Source organism: Fundulus heteroclitus, chromosome 6 (genome assembly GCF_011125445.2).
Source record: "Fundulus heteroclitus isolate FHET01 chromosome 6, MU-UCD_Fhet_4.1, whole genome shotgun sequence".
In the NCBI taxonomy this organism is placed as follows: Eukaryota; Metazoa; Chordata; class Actinopteri; order Cyprinodontiformes; family Fundulidae; genus Fundulus; species Fundulus heteroclitus.
In genome coordinates, this window is record NC_046366.1 from 25,227,240 (window position 1) to 25,242,928 (window position 15,689).

General features: G+C 38.1%; 1 protein-coding gene and 1 long non-coding RNA gene across 2 annotated transcripts in view; one reads left to right on the forward strand and one right to left on the reverse strand.

Moving 5' to 3' along the window:
- The first annotated feature begins 233 nt into the window (after positions 1-233).
- LOC118563471 overlaps positions 234-15,689 on the forward strand; it is a 33,645-nt gene continuing 18,189 nt past the window's right edge. The window contains exon 1 of the long non-coding RNA XR_004931238.1: positions 234-307. This is a non-coding gene — a long non-coding RNA (uncharacterized LOC118563471). The remainder of the gene's footprint in view (positions 308-15,689) is intronic.
- On the reverse strand, positions 2,883-10,467 carry rx2 (retinal homeobox gene 2). Its single transcript, XM_012869529.3, has 4 exons — positions 10,217-10,467; positions 9,151-9,645; positions 5,397-5,653; positions 2,883-5,104 (listed from the first exon to the last, which is right to left on the reverse strand). Exons 2-4 carry the CDS (start codon positions 9,440-9,442, stop codon positions 4,667-4,669), a joined length of 987 nt encoding a protein of 328 aa, XP_012724983.2. The 5' UTR covers positions 9,443-9,645; positions 10,217-10,467; the 3' UTR covers positions 2,883-4,666.

The following is a 15,689-nucleotide window of genomic DNA, read 5'->3' on the forward strand; positions in this document are numbered from 1 at the left end:
CTTGAATTAATCCATTTTATTCGGCTAGACAAACACCGCTTTGCAAAGCGTGAAAAGTGTGTATAAAAAATCCAGTGACGTGATACGACTGTTTCACATCAGTTCCTTTGAGTTGTGGGTCCACTGTCACCAAAAAAGATTTCTACTTTCACGTCTGATTGGAATGATATATAAAAAAAATAACATTTATTTTGTGTTACCTGGTTCATGTTGGTTTTACCAGTCTGCCAATCCAGAATTGATCTACAAGATCTGCAGCTGTTGATGCGCCCCAATGCACTCAGAAATATTCAATGTAGAAGGCAAGGTAAGTTTGTTTGTGCAGCACATTTCGGCAACAACACAATTCAAAATCCTTTTTGCACGCTGACAACATAAGTACATTGCAGTGGCATAGTAAAGGAAAGAAAAGTTGATATTTTAGTCAATAGTTTAAATAGAAAAGTTAAGGGTAACTCTAAAAAGTTGTGTTTTAACTTTGATTCACAGGGACTCATGGTTTCAGCATTTTCTGAGAGTTTGTTCCATGTTTGTGGAGCATAAAAACTGAATGTCTGACTCTGATTCTGGCTCTAATTCTGCAGAGCAAACCTGAACCAAAGAGCCTCTGGAAGGTTGATACAAGGATAACAAATCTTTAATGGGTTTTGTTTCCAAGCCACTCAGTGATTTACAAAGTAACATAAGTATTTGTGAAGTGTTTTCTCTGAGATAGAGTATCTCTGAGATAGATAAGTATTATTAGTGCTTCATAGCGATGATTCAGTTTATTTACAGTCCTCTGATAATCTTCCTCTAATAGGGACTGATGTTTGACTTTAAGTAGCCTAAATTTTGACTATTTGATCAAACTTATCAATAAGATCAAAATGTGACTGGAAGATTTAGATTTAAAATGATTTTCATTAAACCAAAAAGTTTTTTTCTGACTGGGAATAACAGAAGCATCTCTCAAAAGACTCACAAAACCATGCTGTTTGATAATGATTTGAACTACATGTTGAAAACTGATATATATCTTCACCTTTTTCAATAATAGACGGAAATGTTTTTATTAGAATTACAGTAAAAAAAAATCCTTGTTATTATAATTGTATGTTTCCACCTGTGTTTTGAAGATTTATTTGGTGATGAGCTCCAAGTCTTTAAGGTTGAAAGGCCTCCTGGCCATCACCCTAATCTTCAGTTCCCTCCAGAGATTCTCCGTCAGCTTTAGGTTAAGCCTCTGGCTGAGCCACTCCAAGATGTCAATATGGTTACCAGTAAAAAGAGACATTTTGTAAAAAAAAAAAAAAAAATGGAGATTACTTTAAATATAAATCTATCAAGGGTATAAATAATATCTGTCTTAAATGTACTTGTTCAATGCAGAGATTGAATTTTCCTATGCCCAGTTATTGATCAAGAATAATTTGCCCCGTGAAAATATTCTGAAAAATCTTCCAATCACAAATGATTTAAGTATAATTTGGTTTGAACTAATAATTTTAAAACAGTAACACTTTGAAGCAATAGTCAGTTGATAAACTTTATGCAGCAGGTGTGTACAAATGTTAAAATACGAGAATATTTTTGTTAACAAAGTAGTGAGTAGCATATCTTGTCATAATTGCTCAGCAAGGATTATGCTAACAATAATATTAAAACAAGTTTTATTTGAAAGGAAGGATTTAATCTGGTTTTGGAAAGGTTTTTTTTCAAGGGTAACTCAGGCCATTCTGTCTGTAGTTGACAATCCAGGGTTAATCGCTTTAAAAGCAGTAATTAGGTGTTAAGAGGTATGCTTGTCTGTTTAAATTAGCCTCCAAATCAGATTACGCTCTGTGACTTCCGTTAACCTCGCTCATCAGAGCTCAATGCTCTACACAGCGCTGTTTAAATTATTTAAATATAAAACACCTGGATTCCCCGTAACCCCTTTCAAAGTTACATTTAAGCAGCCACTTTAAGTAACTTTTCCACCCTTTACAGCCAAGCATACAACTATGAGGAAAATAATTATAAAGATTTTCTTCTGTCTTTGGCTTTTTTGTTTAGTTTTTATTTCTAATCCTAAAACCAATGTTGATATCGGACAATAATTGCCACTAGTGAGTAATTCTAAAGATGTTCAAGCCTAGCAGCAAAACAAACCATAAACATGTTATTGACACTTCTCAGTCTAGAAAGAGCTGAAAAAGAAACTTTTTTTACTTTTGAGATTTTATTATCTCTAAATTAGAAAACATGGAATAGTGATGAACCTTCCCAGAAGTGAAAGGTCTGCTAAAATCCCTCTAATCCATCTCATGTCACAAAACAACTCAGAACAACATCCAACGCCTTGCTGGCCTCACTTCCCTCAGTTATGGTTGTTGTTCATGATTTAACAATAAGAAACAGACTGGAGGCACAAATCACAGCCATGCCAGAGTTTCAAGGCAAAAACCACTGCTAACCAAAGAAAAGCACAAAACCCTGTCTCACATTAACCATAAAACACCTGGATGATCCCTGAGACCTTTGGAGAAATATTCTGTGGACTAATGAGTCAAAAGTGGAACTTTTTTTCGCGGTATACATCCTGTCACCCATGTAAACTAACAGCATTTTAAAAAAATATCACCATACAGACAGTCAGACACGGTGGTGGTAGTGTGGTGATATGGAGAGCTGGTTGCTGCTGATGATCTGCAGTAATTGATGGAAACACAAATTGTGCTTTCTGCCTCCTGCAGGAGAACGTTCAGCCGTTAGTTGGTAATGCTATCCTCGTTGGGATCCCTGTCTAAAATCTGCAGAAACTGCAAGATATCCAGAACATACATAAGCATATAACACCCAATCTACAGTCACTGTAATTGGCTCCCTGAATTGGGAAAAATTTGATTATCCAAACACTGTTATGGTAAAAATTACTCACTCATGTTTATTAAGGAATCTTGAACAAGATGAGAGCAAAGTCTGTCAGAGTGTCAGAATGTTGCTCTGACTTACAGAGAAGGGACAATCTTTTCATACCCAAAGACGGGGGAAATGCAAAATATATACCAGACCCATTATGTCAGGAAGTATCTGTAAAAAGCGACTTGTTGTTTATTTCTTCTGTTGCGGCTGCAGGACTTAGAGTGGCAGACAAGAGTCCGTGAGCATGATCAAATAAAGACAACAAGTTCAACAACGCCATGAGACCTTAGACAGCAAAGTTCAACACGAGCTACAAACTTTTATATTACACTCTCCGTCTTCTTTATCATCAGAGCATCCATGAAAATGGTCCCCCTTATCTATAAGAATATCTCTTCCCACAAACCTCAACTGGTTCCCTGAGGTCCACGCTCTCAGACCCACTCATTTTACGCTACTGTCCCAAAACTGTGGATCGCTCTTCCTGAATTCTTTTTAAATAGAAACATTAAAAAAACATTTTTAGACATAATTTAGATTTGATTTCATTGGCAAAATGTATGTTTCTATGCTTTTAATCAAGTCTTTTTATGCTTTCGAAGCACTTTTAGATTTTATCTGAAAATGTAAAGTGTGTAATAAATTAATAATAATGATAATTATGATGAAAATATATTATTATTATTATTATTATTATTATTATTATTATCACTAGTCGTAGTAATGGTGTTAAGCTCAAGCACACCTGGCTGCAGATGGAAGCAAATCAGATACGTGTGATTTGGATATAGCAGGAAGCACATCAGCAGGTCCACGTTGAAATGGATCAAAAGAACAAGATGGAGGTTTTGGAGTGGCTCATATAAACTCCAGACCTAAATCTAGTTGAGAGGTTGTGGCAGGAGCTTGAACAGTGGCCCAGTTATTGTGAAAGGCGTGATGGCACTCATTGCAGCCAACGGTGGCACAACCAGTGATTAGGTCTTGGGGGCACATATGTTTTCATTTAGGCCCAAAAATAGCATGTTTACTATAAAAAAATTAAATCATCATCTGAAAACTAAATGTTGTATTTGCTCAAAACAGAAGAAATCTGTAAGGGGCACGCCTTTTTTTTCACAGCATGCTTTTGAAAAACATGGGACGTTATTGTCTTGCCAAATCTAAAGAAACAAAAACCTCTGAAAAGTTACAGCGTTCCAATACGGTGAGATCTCCACAGCCTTACAAAACCTAACACACAGAATTTAACCAGCGTAAATCCTCAAGAAGACATTATTAGTACATCAGGTTCCTCGCAAGACCTTTTCAGGCCGCCGTAGCAAGATCTATAAACCTACTATGTTTTTAACAAACACCAAGAAAGCCACTCAGTTAAGACATCAAACATATATAAACTTGTTCACATCTGTCAATAAGATCAGTTAATAAAAAAACGTAGCTACCTCTGATGGATGGCTCTATGCAGCCTCTCTTTAGTTCATATATCCAGATGCAAATACAGTCTAAAATAAAGACATACACATTTATGGCAGGAAAAAGAGTCTATGTTTAAACACTGGGAGGAGCTAAACCAAAGTAAAGGAGCCCAGGAAGATTTACCCATCTCCTAAGAATTGGTTGTATTTGAGAAAGACGTTGAAAAGTCACAAAAAAGCTCACTTGGAGAGTTCAGTCTATACATCTTTGGTTCCACGCATCACCTTCGACGGTATATGAATCAAAAAGCAGTCTGTAAACATTCACAAGCGGGAGATCCATTCACGTTTGGGCAGCGACATCACATGTGCTGCCAGGTTTTATCCATTGACTGAATGTGCTCTTTAGCTTTCATCCTGAGCGCCGCGATGCTGGAGCTCCTGTCGTCCTCTATCGGGTACTTATCGTTGAAGCTCGGTGGACACTGATAGGGAGGCGGGCCCATGGCCTGCATGCCCTGGACCATACCGGGCGAGCTGTTGAGGAAGCTGTGGCTGGAGTAGCTGGGCTGAAGGGCCTGTGGCGAGCCCATGAACCCTGGGATACTGTGCATGGGCGTGGCACTGGAGATGGGCGAGCTCAGCCAGGGGTCGAGGGGCATCGGGTTGGCCACGGGGCCAACGTTGGGCGGCATGGGCGGCCGGTTGAAAGAGAGCATCGGAGAGTCGTGCAGCTTCATGGTGCTGGTGTCCATCTTTTCTTGACGTCTCCACTTAGCTCTTCGGTTCTGGAACCACACCTGGACAGAGAGCCGATAAGACTTGGAGTTCATCAATGCAGCTGCTGACATTTAAAGACCGCGGTGTTCACGAGAGGACTTCACAACAGGGAAAAACACGAATAACAAAGGCCAGCTCTTCAGTGGCTGAGTTCAATATCCTTGATAAAAACTAGGTTTGGTCACAGTCATGGGAGACGTGCTGGCAAAGATTACTGTCGACCTTTCAGTAAAGTAACATCAGGCCCATCGCGGTGGGGAGAACGTTAACTCTTAAAAATGCTCCCCCATTCAAACCCATTCAGTCATTTACCTGAACTCGGACCTCGGGCAAATTGACCTTCATCGCCAGCTCCTCCCGACTGTAGACGTCTGGGTAGTGAGACTTCTCGAAGGCTCGCTCCAGCTCATGAAGCTGATACGTGGTGAAGGTGGTACGATTTCGTCTGTGCTTCTTTTTGGCATGCTCCTCCTCTTTAGTCGACTCTGGAGAGTCCTCAGCAATGTCCACTTCCTTGTGCAGGTTGCCCATTTCTCCGTCGCACTTGTTGTTGGAGAACAGGTCCGACTCTAACATGAACAAAGGCGTTTATTAGTGATACTGAGTGTTTTGGAAAGGCTCAGTGTCTCCGATTAGACTTTATTAACAAATAACGACAGGACATCTTATCAAAGTCTAAGCTGGATCCCAAATGGGTATCAAGAAAATCTGTCCCACAAAACATCTAGGACCCATATGGGTCAAGTTCTGGTATTGCTTGAACATCGAAGTCCTCATCTAATTCTGGGAAAACCCATATTTTTGCCCTTTATTTTTGGCAAATCTCAAATGTTTTTGGGTCCTATATGTAAATGGAGGCCAGGGGTGTGTCAATCCACAAATCTATATGGTAAAGCTATTTTCTGGTCCTGTTTGTTTTAAAAAATTATTCAAGCAAGAGTTTTAAATTAGTATAGTTCACTAGCATTTGCTATATTTGTTTTATATTTGGCTGAGGAAAACCATTTGGACAATGATTTAAAAAATTTACCTTGAAGAGCCATTAGAGTAGGGCAATACGGTAATATTATGTTTTTATTCTGAAATATAAGCTTTTCATCCAATAATTTGGTCATATCTGCTTTCTCATGTGTAGTACTTGGTCAGGTCAGTTCAAATAGAGTCATGGCTATGGATTTGTTTCATTATGTGATTCTAATCTTCTGTGTTTAACTTAATTTATTTAAATTGTCCTAATTTGGTTTGAACAAGGATGGTATTGATGTTAATTAAACTGATTTGTGTTTAGCCGGATCTTAATTAAACCTGTACATTGGTGGTGCCAATTAACAAATAAATCAAATAAACAAAATTGCCCGCATTTCCATGAGTCTCAGTTGGAAACATGAAAACATTTTCCAGGTCTAAGTAAACCCTTGAAAAATAAACGTTTGATTTACTGGTTGCCACAAAAGGGAAACTTTCATTCCTCCTTTTGTTCATGATGAGTCAACATACAGGCAGATGAGTCCCTTTACTTAATCTTTAAGGTTTGTGAAATGAAGGTATTCGGTGATGTCCAGCTGACATCATGTCTTTCGCTGAGTTCAGTAATATATCATAACAGATGCCGCCTGTTAAACCTGCGCGCCCCCCTACATCCTCTCATCTAACGGGGGAGGATTCAGGTGGCTTCTGCTGAAGTCAAGCAGACAGTTTTCATGACTTTTAGAATAAAAATCCTGGACATTTGTCTATAGAGCGGACAAACCCTGTGAGTGATGCCTCAGAGCTCAGTGGCTGTAACTAATCTCCTTTTTCAATTAAAATATGGATTCAGTGCACAAAACCATGTCTGATCCAACTGTAAACCTAGAGATGATAAGGGGCACAGTAGCCTTTTAGATTACATAAATGCTCATCCTTAACAAAAACATCTGAGTTGTAATTAAATAATGATTTTAAAATCTATGAATTTACTAATTAAAAAAAAAAGATCAGGAGCATCTATGTGACAGGCAAGTGAAGGTTTCTATTAAACTTCAGTAACAGTAACAATGAATTTTTATGGATAAGCACTGCTCTTATACAACTGATGTCATTATTATTAGATATTGCAATTTTTTTACCATTTCAACTTATGTTTTGTATCTCTATTTAATGTGCCCTCAACCAGAGAAAAAAAAATATGGTGGTTCAGGTTGCCCTTCAGTGACAAGGTAGATCTGCTCAACAAAAGGAGGAGAATAGAAAAATCCTTTATTGACAAGTGACTAAATACACAGAATATGTAAAATATTCCATTGATTTTCTCAGATAAATGTCTTTGCCTCCTGGTGGAGAACCTAAGTAGTACAGGTGGGTGAGAAAGTCAATGGCATGTCCAGTCCGGATCCCATGGACTTTGTGATTTAAATTTGTCTGAGTTCTGTATTTTGGTTCTTGCCATTTGAATTATGTCACATTTTCTGTAGTTGTCTCTCTTTACTTCCTCTAGTTATTGCATGTTTCTGTGCCGTCATTAGTCTAATCTCCTCAGTTCTTTAGCCTTTGCGCACCACGCGGCTGCCATTCGTTCAGTTCACCTGGTTTCCATGACGCAATCACATCTCTACAATATTTAAGCTCCTTGGTTTCTTTCTCTCACTGCTAGATCCTACTGTTGCTGTCAATTCAATGCAGTTCAATTACATTTTATTTTATATAGCTCCAGTTCACAACATGTCATCTCAAGGTAATTTACAAAGTCGATTCAATCAAATCACAAAAAAGTTTTCAATCTAAGGACACCCAGCAGGTTGCATCGGGTCATTGACTTGCAGCATTCACTGGATAAGCATCAACAGTGGACAGTCACCTGCATTGTGTCGTTTACTTTGCAGCAATGCCTCATACTGAGCATGCATGTGGCGACAGTGGACAGGAAAACTCCCCTTTAACAGCAGGAAAACTCCAGCAGAACCAGTTTCAGTGTCCGCCACATCAGACCGGGCGTTTCTCACCCTGGTTCCTGTGTGTTTCCTTCGTATTCTGGGAGTTTTGAGTTTTATCAATAAATGTGATCTCCATCATGCATCTGCCTCTGCCCTGTTGCCATTTGGGTCCTCCTAACTCACACCAAACATGGTTAACTGTGGCTGTGCATCTTTAAATATGCAGAGCTTTCAGTCAATTCAAAGTCCTTTTTTTGTAATGGAAAACGAGAAATTAATCGTAAAACAGGATCTTTTAAAAATTATTCTTTAATACAATCCTGCAGCAAATAACTTATAGTTAATTGAATGTTTCTTCAAATAGAAGAAATGTGTGTTATGCTTTTGATACTTCAAGTATACAGTTATATTTTCAAAATCCACTGAGCCTTTTTAAACCTTGAATTTCTCAAATATCAAAATAGAAACTGTAATACTTTTTATAACTTGGGCACATATACACTAGAAGGATATTTTTTTTATTAAAATTTGACCTTTGTGTCAATATATAATTGATAAGTCCAATACAGTAAATAATATCCATATTTATACGGATATTTAGTGAAAAGCATCTTATAAACAAGATAATTTTTAAAGTAAATAATTTGTATATTATTTAATATATCAGGCTTAAAGAGTTAAAGGTATGCAACGGTTCTGACTATGTATAGAATTGTTTTGGTGCAACGAGAAGAAATTATGAATTGGCACTCCATAAATAAAATAAATAGAACTGAACAAAGAACTTTCCCTTTAAAAAATTATGGAGAGATGCAAGGAGACATTTAAACTATAAATACAGTTAAACGTCTACATTTAAAGAGCATGTTTGGATTGCCTTGGTATTTTGGTTGCTTGAAATTAAATATGAAAATTCAGTTATGATATAAAGGGTAATTTGTTCTCTTTTGTATTTAAATAAAGACCTACAGTTTGCAACTCGTTACCATTTTCCACATGTGGCGTTATTATTTTCACACATTTAGGAAGTTGTGAGAGTAAAGTGACAACAGGTCTTCAGAAAGCCTGTATTTAAAGTGTTTTTAGACTCATTTAGAAGACAATGACCTAACATATTGAGGTTAGCAGTAGTTTTTTTTGCTGGACAGACTCACCATGGTAAGCAGCGTGCTGGGAGCTGTCACCCAGTTCTGGTAGGTGCCCGTATGGGTCCATTTGGACCTGCTTATCAGGATCCTGTGCGTTTGCTCCGGGCTCCTTCGGACTGTCTCCACCTCCCACCGAATGGAGCAAAGGCTCCTGGTCTTTAGCGAATCCCAGAATGACATCGATGCTGTGGACCCTTCCTCCAGAGCTCGATCCGGCACCTTTCGCCATGTCATAGTTGTCCCCTATGCCGTGTCCACTATCGTCCACTATTCCAAGGGTATCCATTGGCAAATGCATCCGAGCCTTTGGGATCACTGTCGCTATTCCTTGTCGAAAGGCTACCGACCGAGACAAGACAGCTGCAAACTATTATTGAAAGCTATAGCTGTACTTCACATACACTGAAGGAGGCATATGCAATGAGTTAGGGGCTCCAAAGACCCTTGCAGTGCAGATGGAGGTTTCCCTTCCACAGCAGCAGAACTCACTTTCATTGTCGTCTGCAAAGGATTAAAAGCAGAGAAACTATTAAGTCATAATATATCCTTGATGCCTTCCATTAATGTTTACATATATGATTTACAGTGGTACTTCAACATATTGCATTATGCAGTTGAAGCACATCCATTCACTTTTTCATGTAATTTGGGTTATATATATAAAACATGTCATTCCTTGCCAGATATGTTGTTAACACTGTTTTTGACAGCAAATGTTCGTCTTGAACTCAAAGCCAGGTTCCATATTTGAATGTTCATGAGTCAATGAGATTGGTTAATTTCCAATGTCTGGCATATAGGTATAGTTCTGAGGGAGAGATTGTACCACTGAGCGAGAGAGTGAGACTTTTCATGCGGCTTCTTCATTGAATATAAAGAATGTGTACGCTTCTATTTATTACTAGAAAAACAGAATCCCATCACGTACAAGTGCAGATATTTATAGTTTCAGTTATGGTCTTTTTTATCCAATTGCTTTTAAATATGTAATCATATTAGAGTCAAACCAAAACATGTACCAGATAACGATAAAGTTGTCAAAAAGCTGTAAGGAAGCATGAAATAGTCTTACCTCTTAAGTGTTACAAGACTTCGGACGTAACGTCTGTGTAGACCATAAGTAGACCAACAATATCTTCTCTAGGCACTTGTTACTTCCAGTTAAGTCCTTCAAATCCCCTGCAAACAATTGCACCAAGGGCCTAATGCTGGTGATCCGTGCAGCAGCATCAACAACAACATGTAATGTCTTTCTCCTCTGACAAAACTCTCCTTAACCACACGAGACGCCAAAAAGCTGTCGGGGTGAATGGTAGTAAAACCAGAGGCTTTAAGAGGGTTATTAATTGGAATCCTCCCCCTTTAAGAATGACTGACAGTTGTTTTCTGGTCAAGTAATTGCTCCAAATGTGTCATGCTTTCAGCCCGCAGAGGGAGGCCATTGCTAATGAAGCCCCAACAAAACTTTCTTTCAAAAACTCTATTGTCCGAAAGATAATGGCTTGTGTTAGGAGTTTTTTTTTTTTTTTTTTGCTAATCCCCTCATTCTCAGTAATATTAGGGGGGAACAGACACAGAGATGGACTTTTAAACATGGAAAGCTATACTCCATAAAACTGTTTGATAATAGAAGCATCTTCACTTTTAAGTTTACAGTTAACTAGATTTTATACAGCAAGTTCTTACTATTTTTTTTTTACTCTTAATATGTGATGAAGTAGTTCACTTGTAACAGGTTGTGTGCATACTTTAAACTTGCTTCATGTTTTTCGTTATTCTTGAATTCCTTTTTTGTTCATTATTTTTTCTTCTTAAATGTAAACTTTTTTGATAATACTTGTTTATGTGTGTAAGGATTGTGGAAAACAAAATTATCCAAGACTAAGTCCATTCAGGATCTAGACGGCAGACTTTAGTTGTTCTTTTTTCATTGCGCAGTCTGTAAGTTTCTCCTTTGCCAGCTGGCACAAGCAAAGCCGCCACTACAGTAGGTGTTGCAGAGATCAAGCCCATCCTTAATGAGCCTAAAGACTTCACTTGGAGATTTCCTCTGACCTCACTCCCCCTACATCGAGATATATTTAGGAGCTCCTGGCATGTCATACGCAAAACCCCGGGCATGGAAAAATGGTGCAAGAAAGTATTTTTTTCCAAAAAGTGTCTTTTTTTTTTGGTTTATTTGTTGTTTTTTGTGCATCTTTGATGAAGAAAAAAAACACCTCTTGCAATAACTTTTTGATGCCATTCAGGCAGCGTTCATTTATTTATTATTTCACCTTTTAAAGGTTGTCCGCTATTTCCTTCCAGACAGAGCTTGAGATCACTTGAGTATTTTTAAATCAATCCACCCATTTTCTAAATCTGCTTAGCATGCAAAATGGGCAAAGTACAGGCTGGACAGGTCGCCAGTCAGGGACAAACAGGGCATACAACCATGCATGCGAATGCACACACCCACACCAAAGGGTAATCAACCAATTAACCTTTCATGCATATTTCTGGACTGTGAAAGGAAGAAAACCTACACATGGTCAGGGAGAACACACAAAGTCAATGCTGAAATCTCTCCACTGGGATTTGAACCCTGTAGCTTCTTACTGTAAGGCAAGAGTGGAAACAACAGGTGTCCTTTGCCAAAATGCCAGTATTTTTCATTAACATTTTTGAAATGATGGTGACAAATAAATAAATACATTGTTTTGGCTACTGTTATTTGTTCAAAGAAATTTTCTTTTTTTTTTTTATGAAACAACACATTTTACTTTAACTTTTTAATACAATCCAGAAAGCTTTGTTTACTCAAGTCATGAATGAATAATGAGTTAATGAATCCACTCACTCAATTTCTTCCTGATTTTTGATGTCGGATATCTCTGATTTTCCTTCAGATTCTGGATGACACTTTAGGTAAACTGAAAAAAAAAATCCAACACGTTTAATATTTTTGTTTTAATGCCACATATGCAAATAAAATAGTTCTCCAAGTCAGCAGTCAGTTCTCCATACTTGAACTTACTACAGTATGGCAATTATTGTTGAAAATATTTCTACACGTTGTGACAGGAGGTAAGTGGGAAATGCATTAACATCTCAGCGTCAGTGACATGTTTAAGAAGCTGAGAGCTGAAATTTAAGAGCTAACAACTACTTAAAGACCTCATCTGCTCTCCCTCGACAGACTGGATTCAGGTTAAGTGGCTTTGCATTGAACACATTTTCTTGGTTGTCAGTGTTGCTTTCCCAGTACGGAGGGGCTGAAAAGCCCATTACTTTTGCCGTTGAGCAAAAGAAAGAACTTCAAGATGCCGACACAGCAGGGGTTTTACCACCAAGCCCATTTAAGCCATATGGCGTCCATAAAGAAAGTCGACTGGCGACTGATGTTTTTGAGTGTCTCCAAACGTTTCTCTCTTTTGTGGCTGCAAAGCATTTCAATTTCACTTTTTTAATAATTGTTAATCAAATATTTTACATGAAACGCACTGTTTTAAAAGAAGCATCATTTGTCAAGGCTGTTGTGTTGATGTGTTGAATAGACGACTATTTAAGACGCAATTTAATCAATTTCTCTTTTAGAGTCCTATCTAATTTTTCTGAAGCCTAAACTTCATAAAATGATCCATAGCTCAAGAACACCGGCACTGAAATTAGTTTGCTGTGCTTTGGATGTGTTTTTGCATTACACCTGTTTTATTCACTGCATTTTGTTTCAGAAACAATCAAAAAGCCCTGTCCTCATACACTATCGTTCAATTAGATATGCAACACAGACGTGAAAGAATATACGAAAAATACAAGTGATATCACTTTTCATGTAGCTTCATGTACGTTTTTACAGATCCAGCATGAGCAAGCCAAACCTGGGCTCTAAAATGTGAAGAAAATATTTTGACGTTTCACCTGTCAGGTGATATCAACATTAATGTGATGTTTGAATGACACTTTGAACTCCTATTCCTACATTTGACACTATAATCCAATCTCGGATCAAATCAAATAAATATATTCATCATTCCTTTCTCTTTAGCTCTCTCCATCAATGACTAATATGTCTAATTGTCCCTGGGGAGACGCTCCCAATAGCACCCAAGTCATAGGCAAGAAAAACTGATAATCATTTTATCACATTAATATATTAAAGCTGTCCCTCTTTGCTCGTTTCCCCATTATCCTAATTGAGTACAAATTGGTTAAGAGGGTGCAGCACAGCTATCAAGCGCCTTAGTTTTATCAGATGACAATGTAAGTCCCTCAGATCCTATTAGGAAGAAAGCAGCTAATGTTTAAAGGCGCTGTGTCAGCTTACCGGGGGAAAGGGGGATGGTGAGCTGCAGGGGGAGGACAGGGACACAAAAGAAAGAGTTAGATGCTGACGGGATCACATGGTTGTCCAGAAATGTTTGGGGAAAAGCTGAATACAGTGTGCCTCCAATGGGATGGTTAATATTAAGGGTTCTGCAACATTCTTGCTAAAATTGTTGGCTTTAAAACTAGCAGCAGTGATTACTAATGACCTTAAAGGTCTAACCACAAATTACTGTTCATCAATTCGGTGAGTTTTAACTGAGAGTCTTGCATTCTGAGAGATAATCTACTCCTGTTATTGTCGGCGTTTCTAATTACAGTATCCTTAAACCATTTTTCCATGTTACCATCATAAACGTAAAAGTTCCATTTTGATTTCTATGAGTCTGATCAACACAAAATAGTGCATTGTTTTGAAGTGTAAGGAAAATTTTACAAACTTTTAACATTTTTGTGTCGTTCATTTCTATCCAGCTCTCCTATAATTTGCTCAACCACCTTTAGCTGCAAGTAAAGCTGCAAGTTTACCATCTTTCCACATAAGATTTTTATTTTTTTTTACACAGATCTCAACTGAATTTAGGGGCCATTCTTAAAATATATATATATATATTCTTCGATCTAAACCAGATATGTCCAAAGTGTGGCCCCTGTAATTTTTTTGTGCGGCCCTCCAACTCCATTTCAAGAAAGATTTGGCCCAGGAAGGGTGGTGGGTGCCAATGGAACATTATTTATTCATTATTAATTAGGGTACAATGATTGCAGACAGGACAAAATCTTACAATTGAAAATGTTAGGTAGGACACATAGTATTTGTCTTTTGATAACCACGTTTTAAAAATCCTCTTTAATTTCATAGCAAATAAGACCACATCTATCAGATAACTTTTACTAAAATGCAGACTTTCATGCATTAAATAGATTTTCTAAAAGTGGCTAAATAAAGCAAATGTTTTCGAAGACATACCGAACCAAATCATGTTCTTAATCAACTAAAGCAGAAATAATTAATTTTTTTGTCAATCAAATCTAAAGTTATCACAAACTGGGTGACCATCTTTCAATAGAACAAATGAATGAAGCCCTTTTTTTTTACTTCTGGATCCAAATTGATATAGAAATTTCTTTCCTACAGAAAATCAGACTATTTTTTATTAAAATAATAACATTTAATAGGGGTGGTAAAACAAATTCACAACATATTTCTATGGTTATTTACTTTTTAATACATTTTTTGGCCCTCAAGTACTTTTGACACGACAATTCCGGCATAGGTGCTGAAATGTTTGGTCATCCCTGATCTAACCATTATACCGTAGCTGTTTCCTGCAGCGCCTGGCTGCTTTCCTTTGAGGATTGCCGTGTATTTAGCTCCATCCATATTCCCATCAAATCCTATACACTTCCTTGTGTCATATACTGTTGTGCTGACAGCAGGTGTTTAGTGTGTGTATGTGCACCTCTGTGTGGATGTGAATGCCCTGGGTCTTTCTCCATGGAGTTTGCATGTTCTCCCTGTGCATGTGTGGGTTCTCTCCGCCTCTCACCCATTGACAACAGCACCCTGCGTTACCCGAATAGGGATAAGCGTGTTAGAAGATGGATGGACTATTATTATTATTTTTTTTATTTAGAGATTTTTTGCAGCTCTAGTGGCTCGCTTGTTATTACAGTAGGCTGACAGGAAGGGGGTGGAAGAGGGGGAGAGACATGCGGCAAAGGATCGCGGGTCGGACTCGAACCCGGGTCGACCGCGTCGAGGACTAAGGTCTCCATACATGGGTCGCGCTACCCGCTGCGCCACCAGCGCGCCTCAGGATGGATTATTATTATTAAGTGTGCCGTATTCCGGGGGTGAATACAAGATTTACGCTACGTTTGTAGGGGCAAACTTCACATTTGTTAGACAGAAAGTCAAAGCATTTTCCCTCAAGGTGAGTGCTGAGTATGTCTGTGTGCATGCACATACTTGTTGACATCGTCACATTTATGACACTTTTCTGCACTTGTCATTACGTGCTTAACAACAAGGTCGTTTGTAATTCATTTAGCTGCCCACAAGATGGGTGTAAATTTTACAATTTTACAATCTTGATGCTTTAGTAGATATACACACTCTTTTCAAGTTTTTATACCTCACCTTGTGTTTTTTGTAGACCTCAAGCTGACTCACTTACCCCATCCACTCCCAAGATTCTCCCTTGTCCCGTGACGCTCTATGCTCAGCTTCCTGGAAA